We start from the raw sequence: 16,906 nt of genomic DNA, 5'->3' as shown, positions 1-16,906 counted from the left end.
CTTTGATACCAACAAAAGCAAGCTATAGGTAGCAGGTGAAAGGAGAAGATAATCAAAGGGGATATAAGGGAAGCATGAATGAATTAAGATAAAGGTGAACTTCAAGCATGTTAAGTAACCAAATCAGCCTTGACATATACTGCATGGTCACACACATAGTGCCTGTGAAATAAAATTGGAGAGTACTCAAAAGAGCCCCATCCGCTTATATAGCTCACTGTGTGCATGATATGTTTCAAAAATACATCTACCTTGCAAATCTATCGTGGCAAGGAATGCCTTGACTGACCTCTCGGAGTAAATTATAGGTACCATGCATTTCATGATGCAACTATCTCACCATTAGATTCTCTTTATGCTCCGGAAATTTCTATGGTCAGCTGGGATATGTTGATCATAAAAGAGCTAAACATACATATTACAAACGCAACATTTCTTGGCCAACTACCGTTGTAATGGTTCAAACAATTGAATTTTTTTTTTTATTGTTTTAATTACTCATGAGAACATTCCTTTCTTATTAAAAGAGTCAGTCTTAAAGAAAGTGGAAATTGCTTTAAAATTTTAAATCACCAATGTGTTTACTGTTGGGGATTTAGGTCCCAGTTGTGCCAAGTTACCATTTAAACCCAGTTAACTATTAATCTAGTCAGGGACGGAGCCAGGATTTTAAGTTAAGGGGGGCGACTTTGACCTCTAGTTTGGCAGCTTCTTAGTCGTGGAGGTTTTTTTTTTTTTTTAATTTTTAATGTGTGCATTTGCTAGGTAAAGACAAAATTATTATATTTAAAACTTTTTAAAGGGCAATTATTTATTTGAGTAAAATTGGTTAATTAGACTTAATTTTTTTTAGCTTTGCTATTGGTGATTTTTGTTGTTGCACAAATGTTTTTGGGCTAGTATATGTTGTTTTAGATTTTAGATCTATAAAATTTTAATGGCCTTTAAAATGAGAAAAGTGCTAGAAGTATATTGATGATATAGTGAGTGATTATTGATAAGTAAAAAAGTTATGCAAGTAATAAACCCAGATCCGAACCAATAAGAATTTGTACTTCAACAGTTTATAAAAATATTGTAAATAAGTTTGTATCTTTAACGTTACTCTAAAAAGATTCAATAATATTGTTAATAGGGTAAAATGTAATTTTATAGAACAAAATTGCTAAAATTAATGCATATATATATATATATATAAATTTTTTTTTTTAAATTAGGGGGGGCCACTGCCCCCCTTGGTCAATGAATGCCTCCGTCCCTTAATCTAGTTATGCTCGAGTCTTACCATATCACGCAAGATAAAGAGCACAAAGACACCTAGGAAAAACTAAGGGAACAACTTGCCCTGAGTAAAAATTGTTGGGAGGGTTTAACCTATTAACCCCAATTAGAAAGAAAATCTACTATGAATAGAATTGAAATTTATACAATAGACTTAACCTTAAATCTATTACTTTATTGGCGAAAATGTACTTTTCGTCCTTACATTTTGGGTCAATTCCCATTTTGGTCCCAAAATTGATTTCGTTACGAATTTCGTCCCTAAAAAAAGAAAATCGTTTTTAAAATGGTCCCTGCCGTCAACCCATTGGCGGAAACCTCCTACGTGGCAGACGGAAGGTCCTGCTTGCTGATGTGGCGATGACGTGGCCATTAAAATATTATTAAAAATAATTATTTAGAATTTTTAAATGCCACATCAGCATTTTAATTAATAAAAAATTTTAAAATTTTTTTTAATTCCTCAATTTTAATTTTAATTTAAAAAAAAATAAAAAACAAACAAAAGTGCATCGCTCAATGGTTCTTCGCTCGTTCTTGTTCTTCTGACCCACCTTGGCACACGCGTCGAACCCGAAGCGAGGATCGGAAACATCGATGGGTTCGGATCCCTGAGAGGAGTCGCCGTTGCGGTGTGAGGATAAGAGAATTTGTTGAATTTGTTTGTTCAGTGAAATCTGGTTGAGCACAGCGAGGTTAAGGTCAGATTGGGAGAAATTGGAAATGGAAGTGGAATTGGAGTTAGATTGAGAGTGGTTCCACAAATAGAGAGCTTGAAGCTCGGATTCGCGCATGCGGTCGCGAGAGGAGAGACGGAGATCGGAGTTGGAGAAGGAGAAGGAGAAGAGGTGGCGGAGGTCGGTGGAGAAAAAGAGAACGAGGATGAGGAGAGGAAGATATCGATCTGGGTTGAACAAGACGGACTGGGTGGTGGAGGGAACGAGCCGAAGGAAGATCTGAACGATGGAGGTGACGAGCCTCGGTGGATCTGGGCTGTCGGATTTTCTCTCCGATCTCTCTGGGTCGGGTCTTTTGGCTTTGCGTGGTGGGTCAGATCGACCTTTCTCTCCTCCGCCGACCCCAGCAAGTCCACCTCCACCTCCACCACCGAAGCAGCGACGCTCTTCTTCAGGTCCACCGAGTCGAAGGAAGATCTGAATGGTAGAGGTGACGAGCCTCGGTGGATCTGGGTTGATCTTGATTTTGATCTGGGTCTCCGATCTCTTTTTTTTTTTTTTTTTTTCCTTTTTTTGTCTGTGTTGTTGTGATCTGGATTGGAGTTATTGGTTGTGGGTTTGTGTTCTTGTAATCTGGGTTTGATTGGGAAGAATATTGCTGGGTTTGATTGGGAAGGGCATGAAGAACAAGTGTAATGATTTTGTGAAAATTAATAATAATAAGTAATTTTTTAAAAAATTAAATTAGATTTAAGGTTTTTTTAAAATTTATTTTATTTTTTATATTAATTTTCTGACGTGATTCTGTTTAAAAAAAATTAAAATGCTGACGTGGCATTTAAAAATTTTAAATAATTATTTTAAATAATATTTTAATGGCCACGTCATCGCCACATCAGCAAGCAGGACCTTCCGTCTGCCACGTAGGAGGTTTCCGTCAATGGGTTGACGGCAGGGACCATTTTAAAAACGATTTTCTTTTTTTAGGGACGAAATTCGTAACGAAATCAATTTTGGGACCAAAATGGGAATTGACCCAAAATGTAAGGACGAAAAGTACATTTTCGCCTACTTTATTATATAGTACTTACTAGCTTGACCAAATGCTGCTCCAAATTCTTGAATTCTTTTGTTTTGGACTTTGTTGAATGTGAACTTCCTACTCACAAGTTCAAGTATCAACTCAAAGATTTACTCCAGTAACTTTGATGTAACCAAATTGCAACAATTTTTCCTTGATCACCGGATCTTCAAAACCTTGAACTTGGATCTCCAATTGATGCTTCAAGAGAGCTAGGAAGAACTCCTATACTTGTGTAGAAAACCTGGCTCTCCAAAAGTCTTGTAAATGTGTCCTAGGGCTGCTTTTTATATCTGGGCTTGAAAACCACGACACCCTATAACAAAATTAGAAAACTAATTCCGCATGAATCTCGATTGGTTGAGATCTTGTCTTAATGGGTTGAGTTAAGTGAGACTTGATCGGTGTAGCAAAGACCAAACTAGAGTCATGATTCCAGAAGCTTGGGTTTTCTTGAGCTTGAACATTCGTCGTATCTTGAACTTATAATAGACATCAAAACATACTTGACCCAATAAAATTCTTAAAACTTTGTTACATATGGTCACGGTTTGTCAACCTAGCCCTATGCACTGAACATTAACAATGGTAGTAAAACATTATGTTCAAACTAAAGTTAGTGTAAAAGCTTAAATTTTGAACATTAGCCCCATTTCTCCATCTAGATCACTGGAATAAACAGGCTTTCAAATCAATTAAGATTCTTTTTTTTTTTTATAATAATTAGCTTGCTTTCCAGTTATCAAAAACAAAAATGATATTACATTTTTACTTTTTTTCCTCCTTGTTTTTCTGGTGTGAGATGGGGATGGAAAAGGATACTCTCCATTTGAAATGGATTTTAGATCCATTTTATGGTTCAAACTAAATATTATAAATTTAATGTTGTATAGATTGCCACATCAATTAAATTTATAAATGAAATGACACTTTTTACATTGTTTAATCCAAAAATTAAAATTTTAATCGTGAAATGGACTCTATCAATTTCTGCTTAAATGGAGAATATCCTAGGTGATGATGCTTCTAAAAAAATTCTTTCCAAAACAAATCCTATAAAGCCAGTGTTCAAGCATTTCTGAAGATTTAATGTCAAAGTTAACCATGTAATATTTTTGGCAATTCACAAATCTAAAGCAGCATACATCCTTCATTTTGCACCTACCCCGCAATTCATTAGCAAAAAGAGAATCTTAAATTTTTTGCTTTGTTTTTTTTTTTTTTTTTTTTTTTTTTTTTTTTTTTTTTGTTCTTTACTTGTTTTTCGTCCAAAGAACTGTCCTACCTAAAAGGTGATATTCCTTTCAATAAGCCTCCTGAATTTTAGATGAGTACTGGATTCAATTCTAAATCTCCAATAATGTCTAACATTTTTACCAATTATATTAAGTGACACTTTCTAACTTCCTATTTAGCACATGGAATAAAATGAGTATGCGTTGGAAAGCTTATATATATCTACCTAATATAGTAGATAATATCAATAGCATAAAAATTCTTTAAAACGCAGGACTTTCTGAACATACCATTCAAAATATCTTGAAATGTCTAAACTCAAAATGCAAAAAACGTAGTAAAATATCAACTTAAAAGGACATATCCACGCGCCACCATAAGCTTCCACGCGCCTCCTAGAGTCCTGTCACATAGGCCACAAGTGTGCCACATTGCCCTCTATTGATGTCTTCTGGCTCCCATGATTGATATATGTTTATATCTAGATACCAATGTCTTCTAACTAATGGTGTTGCTCTCCTATAGTCAACGACATTTCTGTCCTTCGACCACTGTTTATCACTAACAGTCGGTTTTTATCTCATGTTGGCAACCATTAAGGTTCTGCTTGGTAGTAGATTTCAAGGATTATTATTTAAAATGATGTGAAAAATGTGATTTAAAAAGTATTGTAAAAACAAGTATTTAAAGTACTCATAATGAAAAAAAATGTATTTGGTACCATATTTCTACTAATATTTTTTTAGAAGTTAAAAAATATAATTGTCTATTTGATAAATATTAGTGCTTTTTTAGAAAAAGTGTAACTTTTCTGACATAAATAGTAAAATTTAATTATTTATTTATTCTCTTTCTTTCCTCTTCATCCCATCTCTTTCTTCTGCAAGTCCAAGCTTGAACAATTCATTGCATCAATGCAAACCTAACTGAAAACATAGATCCATCCATCAACAAGTCTGATACATTCTAGATCCATGGTCATGGTTTCCTTCATGAGCATACATTCCAAAATCAAAGTGTTTTCACGATTCTAACTTATATTTTGGGGAGAAGGAGATGTTAAAATTTACTAGGAAATTATCATAAGTACGTAAATCATAATTTTATTAAACATCATCGGCAATATTCTAAAGATATATAGTTGTCAAAAACGTTTGGTTGTATTCTTAGATAATATCCAAATTCAGTCTCACGATGATATTGATTGAAGTTTAATAAGCTACATCATATCATGAGGAAAGTCTATGAGAGAACACTTTTGTAAAATAAAAAAATAAAAGTGAAGAAAATGACATAAATTTTGAGAGTGGGAAAACAATGCGTGGGTTGGTATCAGAAATATTACAAAGAGGGTCCAACAGCCCATAAAGTAAGGGAGATGGAGAGTGAGAGTGAGAGAGAGCCCAGTACCAAATGGGTAGACTGGTAAGCAATCGTTAACCGTTTATTTATTTATTATTTAAATGATAATCATATTCATTACTCCACGGAACTTGTTGTCAACTTAAACTATTTTGCCAACTTACTTAACTGATAAAATATCTGATAGTTGTATAAGAAATTTAAAATTTAATTCTTGTCTACACTAAAAACTAATTGATATTTTAATCCAATAATAAAAAATTATTATCAAGAGTAGATCCCATAAATTAATACTTTCTAAAAAAATATTTTTTAAAAATCTTATACATATATATTCTTGCACTCCAACTAGTTCAACACCTTTAACCAGAAGGGGAAATTTTCTTCTTAAAAACAAAAAAAGACAGCTGTGTAAGGTTTTATTTATTTATTTTATTTTATTTCCCCCCTTTAAAAGTGTTGTATTACATAGTTAAGCGGCTTAAGGCTTACATAAATTTTACATACATTATCTCAAATGTATGTCAATATATATTTTCATTAAATTTTTTAAAATTTAATTACTATTTTGGTCCATAATGTTTATCTTGTGACAAAATAATTCATAATATTTCAAAATGTGTCAGTTTAGCTCCTATCATTTTGTTATTGCATCAAAATAATTCCTGTTGTTAAGTGGTGAATGAAAGAAAAAAAAAAAAAAATGACTAACAGTAATATTAAATATTATTTTATACCACTCAAGCTCCCGTGTGGACTGCCATATCTTTTTAACTTAAAAATTAACAAATAAAATAGACCAAAAGGCAAAAACTTAACTAAAATCACAAACAAAGTTGGGATTGAAAACTTGAGATCCCTACAGAGATTTGATTGACTGAGATCATAATTAAAAAGATGCTATGAGTAAAGATATTAATGCTCTCGAAACAAATAAGACTTGGATAAGTATTCAACTCCCTAGTGGTGAAGTTTCCATTGGTTGCAAGTTGCAACTGGGTCTATAAAATCAAATACAAAGTCGATGGTTCGTTTGAGTGCTATAAGACGCGTCTTATGGCTAATGGATTCAACTATAAGAATGTAGCGATTATACTAACTTTTGTTCCCGTTGGATTCAATCTACAACTTATGCAAGCTTCACAACAATGTTTTGCAAAATTTTCTACTGCATTCCTTGATGTTGATTTTTTCTCAATCTCAAACCAATTATTCACTATTTACAAAGTTCTCTAATGATTCCCACAATTATATTTTAGTATATATAGATGAGAATCATGAGATTATCATTACATGTGAAAATTCTTTTGAAGTGTTTTGTCTAAAAAAATTTCTACATGGTCAATTTCATATCCATATTGGCCTCTCTGACATACTTCTTGGGATTGAATTCCTTTTTCTTTACATGGTATTTGCTTTCAGCATTTGCAGTAGTGGAGCTAAATAGTTATATAGCTATTTTAGCTCCACCAAAACACCAAAAAGAAGTATGCAGCAGTGGAGTTAAATCTATATTTTTTTAGCTCATTACTACAGTACACATCTATAGATAGATGTGCACTATTCATGAGAGCTAAAAAAATTAATTTTTTATTTTGTGTTCACATTACTTTTTTATTGTAGTGTTTTTATTGTAGTGAGATGTATTATTTTATTGTGGTAGATATATTATTTTATTGTGATGTTTATATTATTTTATTGTGTTGAAAGCTAAAATAGATCCACTGCTGCAACATGTGTGTAGGTAAAATAGATAAAGTAATTTTTGGTGGAGCTAAATTGCTAAATTTTTAGCTCCACTGCTGTGGATGCTCTTAGAATGCAGGTAGGCTAGTAGCCAAATCCACCACTTTCTTATAGAGCAAAATCAAATTGACAAAATATTGATGACCAACTCCTTGAGGATCCAACACCCTATTGAAGACTCACTGACTGTCTAATATATTTAACAATTACCATATGAGGTATGTTGTAAATATTCGTAGGGCATATTTGGAATACTATAATAAACACTGTAATGTAATACTTATTCTTATGATTTAACTATTTTAAAGTTTAGTTATGTTTTTGTTATAGAGAATAAGTATTCTTTATGAATACATATTTCTCTTTTTTGGTTGAACGGAAATTTCATTTAACTAGGCCAAAATGGCTAAATTTGTGGCAGTAAGCCTACAAAAGTTCTCCCCATTAGCATCAGAATACATATTTCTCTTTAAAATTGTTATAATAGCTACTCCTTAGTGTCTGTTTAGTATTAGCTTATAACTTCAACTTATGAATATCTATTTCTCTTTAAAATTGTTATAATAGCTACTCCTTAGTGTCTGTTTAGCATCAGCTTATAACTTCAACTTTTAGTTTTTATGCATAGCTTTTTAAAACCTCATTATTTTCTGTTTTTTCTCACCTTTTCAAATTTTTTCAAAGTACAAGTATACTTTAACACATTTTTAGCAAAAAGTTTCTACAAAAAGATAGATACATTGTTCCCAAACAGACACTTAGTTGGTATAATAATTTATAAAATTAATATATTTCTAAATATACAAACTTTTCATATGCACATAACAATTATAAAAATAAAAAATCATTAAAAAATATTATTTTTTACGAAATAAGATAGCATAGGTAAGATCTTTCCTAAATATAAATATTAAATTTTAATTCTAATGTTACAACTTCAAAATCTATAAATATGCTTAGAGTTATTCCATTAAAATGCATTTTATTTCAAGTAATAAATATTAGACTAAAATGCAAAACCCGCCTTCTAAGTTTAACTAGAATTCATTTCAGTAAATTAACTTTGCATTGGTTCAATTCAATCCTCTAAGTTTCAAAAATATTCAATTCAGTTCTCTAAATTTCAAACTTGTTCACATCAGGATTTCCATCTACTTCCATATAAACACTTAATGTTAAGTGTCCCATTATGATATTTTTGAATTAAATATATAACAAAATTAATAAAACAAACTTTTTTTTTCTCTAAAACCTAAATCAAAATCCCTATCTTTCAGTTTCAACCTTTCAGATCTCTCCATTGGTATAAAAATTTGATTTTGTCATGTACCTATTTCAAAACCTTTCTCTCACCCAAACAAGATCAAAGGACCCTTTTCCGATCGACTCTACCACATTCCACAACTCGCCACTCGATCATGCATTCCACCGCTCCCAGGGGCGGAGGCACACTTAAGCTTGGGGGGCCATGACCCCCCCAAAGCTTTTGAAACCCCTGTATAATACTATATAAAAACAAGTTGGCCCATGCATATGTATTAATTGGCCCCTCCAAAAAAATTCACATATCTAGTCTAATGTTAGTTTTAGTGGTTTCCCCTTTGAAATATGTTGTGGTTGTATGATTGATCAAAGGGCTAAGGCAATTATCTCTCAAAACTACATAGAATTGACACACTAGCACGAGTGATAAAAAATATTTGATACCATAAGTTTGTCTCAATCTTATTGGTTGATGATTGGATGTACCCAAAGCATGGAACTATTAAGATTAAAGGAAGTATATGGAAGTAATGAAAATAATTAGCTAAGTAGGGTTGTCTAGAAAATTATGGCATATAAAAAGACTAAAACAAAGTAAAAGTATTAGTTACCCTTCAGTCATTAGCCTTTGGTTCAGCAAGTGACTAAAGCAATTGTTATATGTTTTACTTTGTTGTGGGTCTTATGCATCATACAATGTTAATTTCTGTATAGCATTCCTTTTGAAATATGACAATTTTTACAATTACAACATTTTAGTTTCTCAAGTGGACTTTACCCAACAAAACACATGTTTACTCAAACAAAAAAAAAAAAAAATATATATATATATATATATATACACACACACATATATACAAAGTTGCCAAGATGCTATTTTTTTTTAAGTAAACAAAAGAGCACTATGTTTGTGTGTGTTAAAATGTGAAAGTCGTTAAAAGTTTATTGTTTTGCTTAAGTGATTTTTTTGGTGGCATTCTTAGTCATTAAGCTTCATTTCTTTATTTCTTTTAACTCTGTCTATCTAACACATACGTACACATAAATATATGAGTTATGACTAATGTACAAACATGTAATTCGGCCTCCCCAAGTTAAAAATCATGGCTACGCCCCTGATCGCTCCCCACAGTCGCTGGTGTCAACCCCTAGACCAAAAATTAATTTAGACCAATTTGGTTCTTCCCTTTCTATCCTCTATGTTTTCTCTCTAACCCACCCTCTTAGATCGAAACCTAGGGTTGATCTCAATGGTCCAAACCCCCCAAGGCCGAAATCCAAACAAATTCAACCTACCTCCAATGGTGACTCAATCTCGTTCTCTCTTCGACTCCCTCTCCACTCATAACTTAAATCGGTGCCTAAAGGGGGACATAGTGGCTCTTGGGTTAAAGATTGCTAAAGAGGAAGCTATAAAGCTCACAAATTGGGGTGAGAAGCGGTGGGCTGCAAACAGATAAAGGGAGCGATGGCATCTCAAAGATGGCTTGTGCTAGGACTGACGAGTCTGAGTTTTGAGTTTGGTGAATCTTGGGTTTGTGTTTTGGGTTGATTTTTGGAATTGGGTTTCGTGAGAGGATGGATTTAGTGAGGTTTTTGTGAATATGGATTGTGAGTTGTGTGTTGGTAATAATATTGGTTGATTTGAAAGTGTTTAACTATGAATTTTAGTGGATTATATGCTTTGGTTTTGTTTGGTTGGTGAGAAAGTGATAGAAAATTTTAATTGAATTTTTGTTGTTGATTTTGTTTTTTGGGATGTGTTTATTAGTTTGAAATTTTTTTTCCTCACATTTGAAAATAATTAATTTGAAATTTAAAAAATATATATATTTTGTAAGAGTTTTTTTTGGAGTTTTAAATTAAAGAAATGAAAAAAAAATTAAATAAAAATTCTAAGTTTATAGATTGATTTGGATGGAAACAAACGGAAATCACTCGAACCCTTTCCCACCAAAACCCCCAAGCACTTTATATATGGAGAGGTGTTAATTCAGCTATAAGGCCTTTGGCGAATAAGTTTAAAACTTAGAGAATTGAATTGAAAGCAAATTTATAAAAAAACTGAAATAAAATCTGGTGAAACTTAAAGGATGAGTAATTAACCTAAAGATTATTATTTTATTCCTGTCGTAATCTTCATTTAGTATACCAAACATAGTTGAGCCCTAAGCCTCATCCTCTACCACCCATAGTCTTCTTCATTACCTCATAGGATCTCTAGTAAGGCATTTATTATCTTATACAACCAATATGGAAATATTAGCTTATTGCCATCTCATTTGTGAAAGGATACAACTAGGTTACATTGAAACCATCTATTTCCCTCTAACCATCAGCGTGCGTAGATCTTCATGAAGGCATTGATCAATTTCAATTTTTACTTAAGAAGTTTGAAAATTCTCAAAGTTCATGCTCCAACTTGAGGGAAAGCGTCAAAAGTATTTTTGAAAAAAATTCAAATTAAAACGACAATTAAATTTCAAGAATATATTCTATAACAATTTATATTAATTGGATTTTTTCTTCTAAAAGAAATAATAATTTGAACTTTGAACTAACTAATACAATTAAGTACTCCATTATAGCTTTCTCCAAAAAAAAAAAAAAAGTACTCCATTATAGAAATTTCTCAAAAAAAGAGAAAGTACTCCATTATAGAAAATCAATTCTTTCACACAATTTTTGAACATAAATTTTTATTAATTTCTTAATACTCTTTAATTAAATATTGACATTTTTAACTTAGTAATGTTGTTAGGGTATGGGTTGGGTCTTCTGTCAAGTTGCACTAGACTCGTGTTATTTAAATGATAACACGTGTCCAATAGTATAGCTGGACACTAGACCAGATCCAAGTCCAATGAAACTGTTTCTCAAAAAATAAAAAAATAAATAGTCCAATGAAACTATATATGGTATAATTTTGCAATATATTTTGTAAAACTACCGAATTGTAACCTTTATTTTCAATTAAATAATAGTAGAATTAGAATGGTAAGTATCTGACCGAATATCTACTTGTTTACCATATATTATCCTAATGTCATTAGGATAAAAAAAAAAAAAAAGTTGTATGGGGAACAATTCAGGATTGATTGTTAGTTTGATTCCCATATTTGTCCACATTACAAAGACAACATATTTACAATGTCATAATAATAAAAAATTTAAAAAAAGGGAAGGATTGTACTTGTACAACATTCAACAACAAGACATAATAAAATAAGTAAATTATAATTAGCAAATAAAACCAGAAAGCCGTTTTTAAGAAAGGAATAAAGAAAAGGGAAAGTGTGAAGTGTGAAGTGTGGAGTGTGTCATTCAAATATCAAAGTCTCAAATTGAATAGAGAGAGAGAGAGAGAGAGAGAGAGAGAGAGAGATAAGAAGAATTAGGATTTTGTTGTCACATGGCATTAGCATATGCCCACACACAGCCCACCCCACAACAACGCCCAAAAGCCTTTTACCACTTCAACAGCACAAGAAGATATATGATAAGGAGATATATATATTTTTAGTATCTCCCTTTGAATTGATTTTCCTTATATTTTATAGTGACAAAAATATATGCTGATAGATACAAATTTCTAGCTCTCTCCCTCTCTCTCTCTCATATTTCTAGGTTCTTCTCTCTCCTCTCTCCTCTCTCCTCTCTCATCTCTCTCCCTATCTCTTTCTCTTTCTTTCTCTTTCCATTTCTCTCTCCTCTCTCCTCTCTCCTCTCTCTTCTCTCTCTCCAGAAGGGGCAAAACCCTAAAGAGCCGTTTACACCCACCCAAGTAAGTTTTCTCTCTCCTCTCTCCTTCTCTCTCTCACTATCTCTCTCTCCTTCTCTCTCTCTCACTTTCCATATTTTGAATATATGGGTCCTTGTACTATTTAACCTGTCATTTGCATCCATTTTTTTTTCTTTTGTTTTCTCCTATGTATATGCTTAAAGCTTTAATTTTGAATATGAATATGTGATTTTTCTTCTTCTTATGGCAGAGATCTAGAAATTTTTCAGTCTCAGATCTGATCTGTTAAAAATGGTTGTAAAGTTGAAATTATAGATCTACTTTATAGGTTTCTAAATGGGTCTCGTTTGGATGCTGAGAAAATGTAGAAAATGGAAAGGATTTGAATGTCAAAGTTTCAATTTTTATCAATGGGATCAAAGAATTTCCATTTTTGGGATCTGGGAAAATGGATGGCTCATCTCGACTGAGCTGGGTTTTAGGATTTGGCTCGGTTTGATTTGTGGGATCTTTATTTCCTGTGGATATGGATGGAGCTGAAGGAAAAAAAAAAAACATTTTTCGATATATATATATTTTTCTTCATTTTCTCAGCAGCCAAACAGGGGCTTGATCTATCTTTTGATGGGGAGATCCAGTTGATGCTTTCCTTTTTTGTATTTAGCTTAAATGTCTATTCTGCCTGATGATCCATGAGATTTGTCATATTAGATTATATGTTTGTTTTATATCCAATTTGGCTGTAATGAGATTCTCAATGGCAATTGGCAATCTTTGGTTCAAATGCTGTTAGTGGGAAACTGGAAACATAGCAAAGTTTGAATCTTTTGTGATTGATTTTGCTCAATGTGTAGTTGTCATGGATGATGATGCGTTGAATATGCGTAATTGGGGTTACTATGAACCATCCTTCAAGGGACATCTTGGTCTGCAGCTCATGTCAAGCATGGCAGACCGTGATTCGAAAAATTTTCTGCCTGGACGTGATCCTAATAGCATGATGGTTAACCCAGCAAATGGAGCTTATCATCCTCGGGATTGTGTTGTTTCGGAAGCACCCGTCCCTATTAATTATGTGAGGGACAGTTGGGTAAATCAGAGAGATAAGTTTCTCAATATGTTGCCTACCAATCCTAATTATGCTGTTCTCCCAGATACTTCTGGAGCTCATTCATTACAGATGCTACAACCACCTGATCTGTCGAGGGATGAGAGGGTGGGTAGAATTGATGAGCCGCCTGTTAAAAAGGAAGGCGGCCAAATGAAGAAAAGGCAAGGTGCGAGTGCCCCAAAAGCCCCCAAAGCGAAAAAGCCTAGGAAACCAAGGGATAATGGCAATGCTTCTGTTCAACGTGTAAAGCCAGCAAAGAAGAATATGGATCTTGTCATAAATGGGATTGATATGGACATTTCGGGTATCCCTATTCCAGTTTGCTCTTGTACTGGAGCTCCTCAACAATGTTATCGGTGGGGATGTGGTGGTTGGCAGTCAGCTTGTTGCACGACAAATGTGTCTATGTATCCTTTGCCAATGAGTACCAAAAGGCGTGGTGCAAGGATAGCTGGACGGAAAATGAGTCAGGGTGCATTCAAGAAGGTATTGGAAAAACTTGCAGCTGAAGGTTATAACTTTGCTAACGCAATTGATCTGAGGACTCACTGGGCAAGACATGGTACCAACAAGTTTGTCACTATCAGGTAGAGATACACGGCTTGGTACCATTAATGGGATTGACATTGCATTTGGTCTGTTCATCTGTATATATTTCTATGGCCTTTGCAGAGATCTACTGGTTGCTATGTAGTCCAAGAATTTTTAGAGTTATGACACTTGTTTTTAAAATTTGGACGACTGGGTTACTTCTATTTTATTTTTAATGTTTCGGCTTATGTGATAAAGGCAACCAGTAGCTTCTGGCCATCAGATTTATGTTGAGAGTTGTCATTTATTGAAGTTCTTTTTGGACAATGTACTTTCAGCTTTTAATTTAGTTTCGTCAAAGATTAGCAATTAACTGCTTTTTTCTTCATTTGTCTCCATAATGATATGCTATGATTTTTATTTCCTTGGTCTTTTGTTTTTGGTGTGCACAGTATAATTTTTATGAATGGAATGTGCTTAGAAGCAGGTGCTTTGTACTACTAGATATTACAACTCTATGTATTATGTTAAAAAGGATTTCCTTCTCTCTGTCTGTGTCTCACTCTCAGGTTAAATTTGCCCAGTTTTTTGTAGGATTAGAACCATTAGATTGTATACTTTAATACTTTATTTCAAGTGTGAAATTCATACTTTTGCCTCCTTATACCAATCATGTCCATTTTGATTGATTCCAATGGTATAGTTTGTCTAGATTGATGCAAGCAGTTTAATGGTACTGCTATGTTGTTGGACTGGGACATGAAATATCCTGATGGGTGGGTTGTGTTTAGTGGGAAACATTTACAACTCTAGGAATTCCTTTATTTTTTTTGCACTTTTATCGCACTATATTTAACAATGCTCTTTGAAAAACGAAAAAAGCCACAGCTTAAATTGTTTTCCTGTTTTTTGTAATTTGTTGAATATGAGAAGTGTGCCTGTGAATACCTGGTGCTTGAACAAGCACTTCAAGGTGTGTTCTTAATGCTGTGCTTCACATTGTGCACCTTGGAGCAGATTTTACTATGGCCTTGGAGAATTCTGTTATTTCTCACAATACGTCACTAGGATTTGTTGAATCAATTGAAAATTTTCTCCATCAACTGTAGAGAAAATAAAATCAATTGGAATATCTCCTATTGCGTGTTTTGCTGTGTGAGTTTTTGCATTGGCAGAAATCTGGTAGTCTTCTCCAATGCATCTTTTGACTGAGGATTACTGAAGCCATGGTATAGGATCATAATAATTTTTCTGGTTGGATTATTATTATTTTTTTCTTTTATATTTGGAATTATATTGCTTGAGGATTTATAGGGTAAGCCTTTTATTAGTTGTGAATAACCATGTGCATTGAACAATTGCTTGTAATCTGAGTCTTTAAGAAGCGTTTGCCTTAGTAAAAGCATATCGCAGGCCCTTCTACAATTTTGACCCCTTGAGCCAAGGCAGTTGTAATCATTGGAATATTGGAACATTAAATCTACGTTCCATTGTTGGGTTAATTATGTCTCATTTCAATTTTGTGGAAGTACTTGTTAAATGGGGTGAAGAATTGCTTGTGTTTGTTGATTACATTATAAGCAAAGGACACAAGTTTCATATATAGTATTTAGGACTAGTACAATGAGGGTTGGGAGCGTGACAACTTAATGGTGTCAGAGCTTAGGTTCTAATTTTGTAGACCTTTGGTTAAAGTTTGATCTATTGAGATTGATGGTGTTACAAGCAGTAGAGTTTTTATATTGGTGGATTGCTTTGGATCCTTATGTTAAGGACTGATTTTCTTCTAGTTTGGATTGTTCTGTTAAGTTCTTGATCGGTAGGGATTGACATGGTTTTTGTTATTAGAGAGGCAGTCACTGTTTTGAGCTCTAGTTTGCTTTTTAGAAGTTTGAGATCCTAATTTGTGGACTATTTTGATTGCAGTTTACATGAAGTTGAAGGATTAGATCATCCAATAGGAGAGAATTTGTGATCTTGTAGATTGTAAGAATGCTATGATTAGTGGTATAAGTAAATTGATGCAATGACTCATACTTTGATAGGATGTTGACCGTTGAATTCAGCATTAGATTTCAATCTGGAAGAAAGTTATCTATTTTTTTTTTGTTGTTGAAATTATTGTTATGGATAGGTATAAGCATCTGTTGCATCTTAAATTCAACATTGACGTATTTATCAAGATCAAGGCAAAATAGCTGAAGAATTGAAGCAGAGGAAGCAAAACTCCACTGATGTGATTGAGGTTCAAGAAGCCATATCTGATGCACTTGTAGTTTAGCAGCTATGTAAATAATTGTTTCCATACGACTTGTAGTTTTACTTGTAGCTTGTAGTTTTACTTGTAGTTTTCTATTTCTAACACGTGAGCTGATTAGTTAGTCACACGTGAGAAGTTATTTAGCTGTTAGTTAGATTAGTTGGTTCTGTTTCAGTCACTAGTTGAGCCCGAGATTGTATATAAAGAAAACAAACTAAATTTATTCAAGTAAATTTTTTAGTTTTCCCAATTCTGTTGTTTCTCATATGGTATCAGAGCTCTCTAGAAACTTTCATTTTCTAGGGTTTGTCAAAATTGAGAATTTCTTCTTGTAAGCCATTGTTACTCTTTTTCAAGCTTTCTCAGTTCAAGCTTTCTTAAATCTTCACTACACTTCATTTCTCTAATGGCTAACACCACAGCTACTGCTAGCGCTTCCACCATTGAATCCTCATCTTTTTTGCAAGAATCATACAATCCCAATGACCCTCTGTTTTTACATCCTGGTGAAAATCCAGGAGCTGTTCTTACTTCTCAACCATTAATTGGTGGAGAGAACTATTCTGCTTGGGCAAGGTCAGTGAGGAAGTCTTTGATTGCAAAGAATAAGCTTGGA

General features: G+C 33.2%; 1 protein-coding gene across 1 annotated transcript; it reads left to right on the top strand.

Moving 5' to 3' along the window:
- Positions 1 to 12,034: 12,034 nt before the first annotated feature.
- Positions 12,035 to 14,418, top strand: LOC142628212 (protein BASIC PENTACYSTEINE2-like). The gene is made up of 2 exons (XM_075802268.1): positions 12,035 to 12,430; positions 13,243 to 14,418. Exon 2 carries the CDS (start codon positions 13,248 to 13,250, stop codon positions 14,088 to 14,090), a length of 843 nt encoding a protein of 280 aa, XP_075658383.1. The 5' UTR covers positions 12,035 to 12,430; positions 13,243 to 13,247; the 3' UTR covers positions 14,091 to 14,418.
- Positions 14,419 to 16,906: the final 2,488 nt, after the last annotated feature.

This window comes from Castanea sativa, chromosome 3, assembly GCF_040712315.1.
Source record: "Castanea sativa cultivar Marrone di Chiusa Pesio chromosome 3, ASM4071231v1".
Taxonomy (NCBI): domain Eukaryota; kingdom Viridiplantae; phylum Streptophyta; class Magnoliopsida; order Fagales; family Fagaceae; genus Castanea; species Castanea sativa.
The sequence above is the reverse complement of the archived record's forward strand: the minus strand, read 5'-3'. Positions and strand labels throughout refer to the sequence as shown.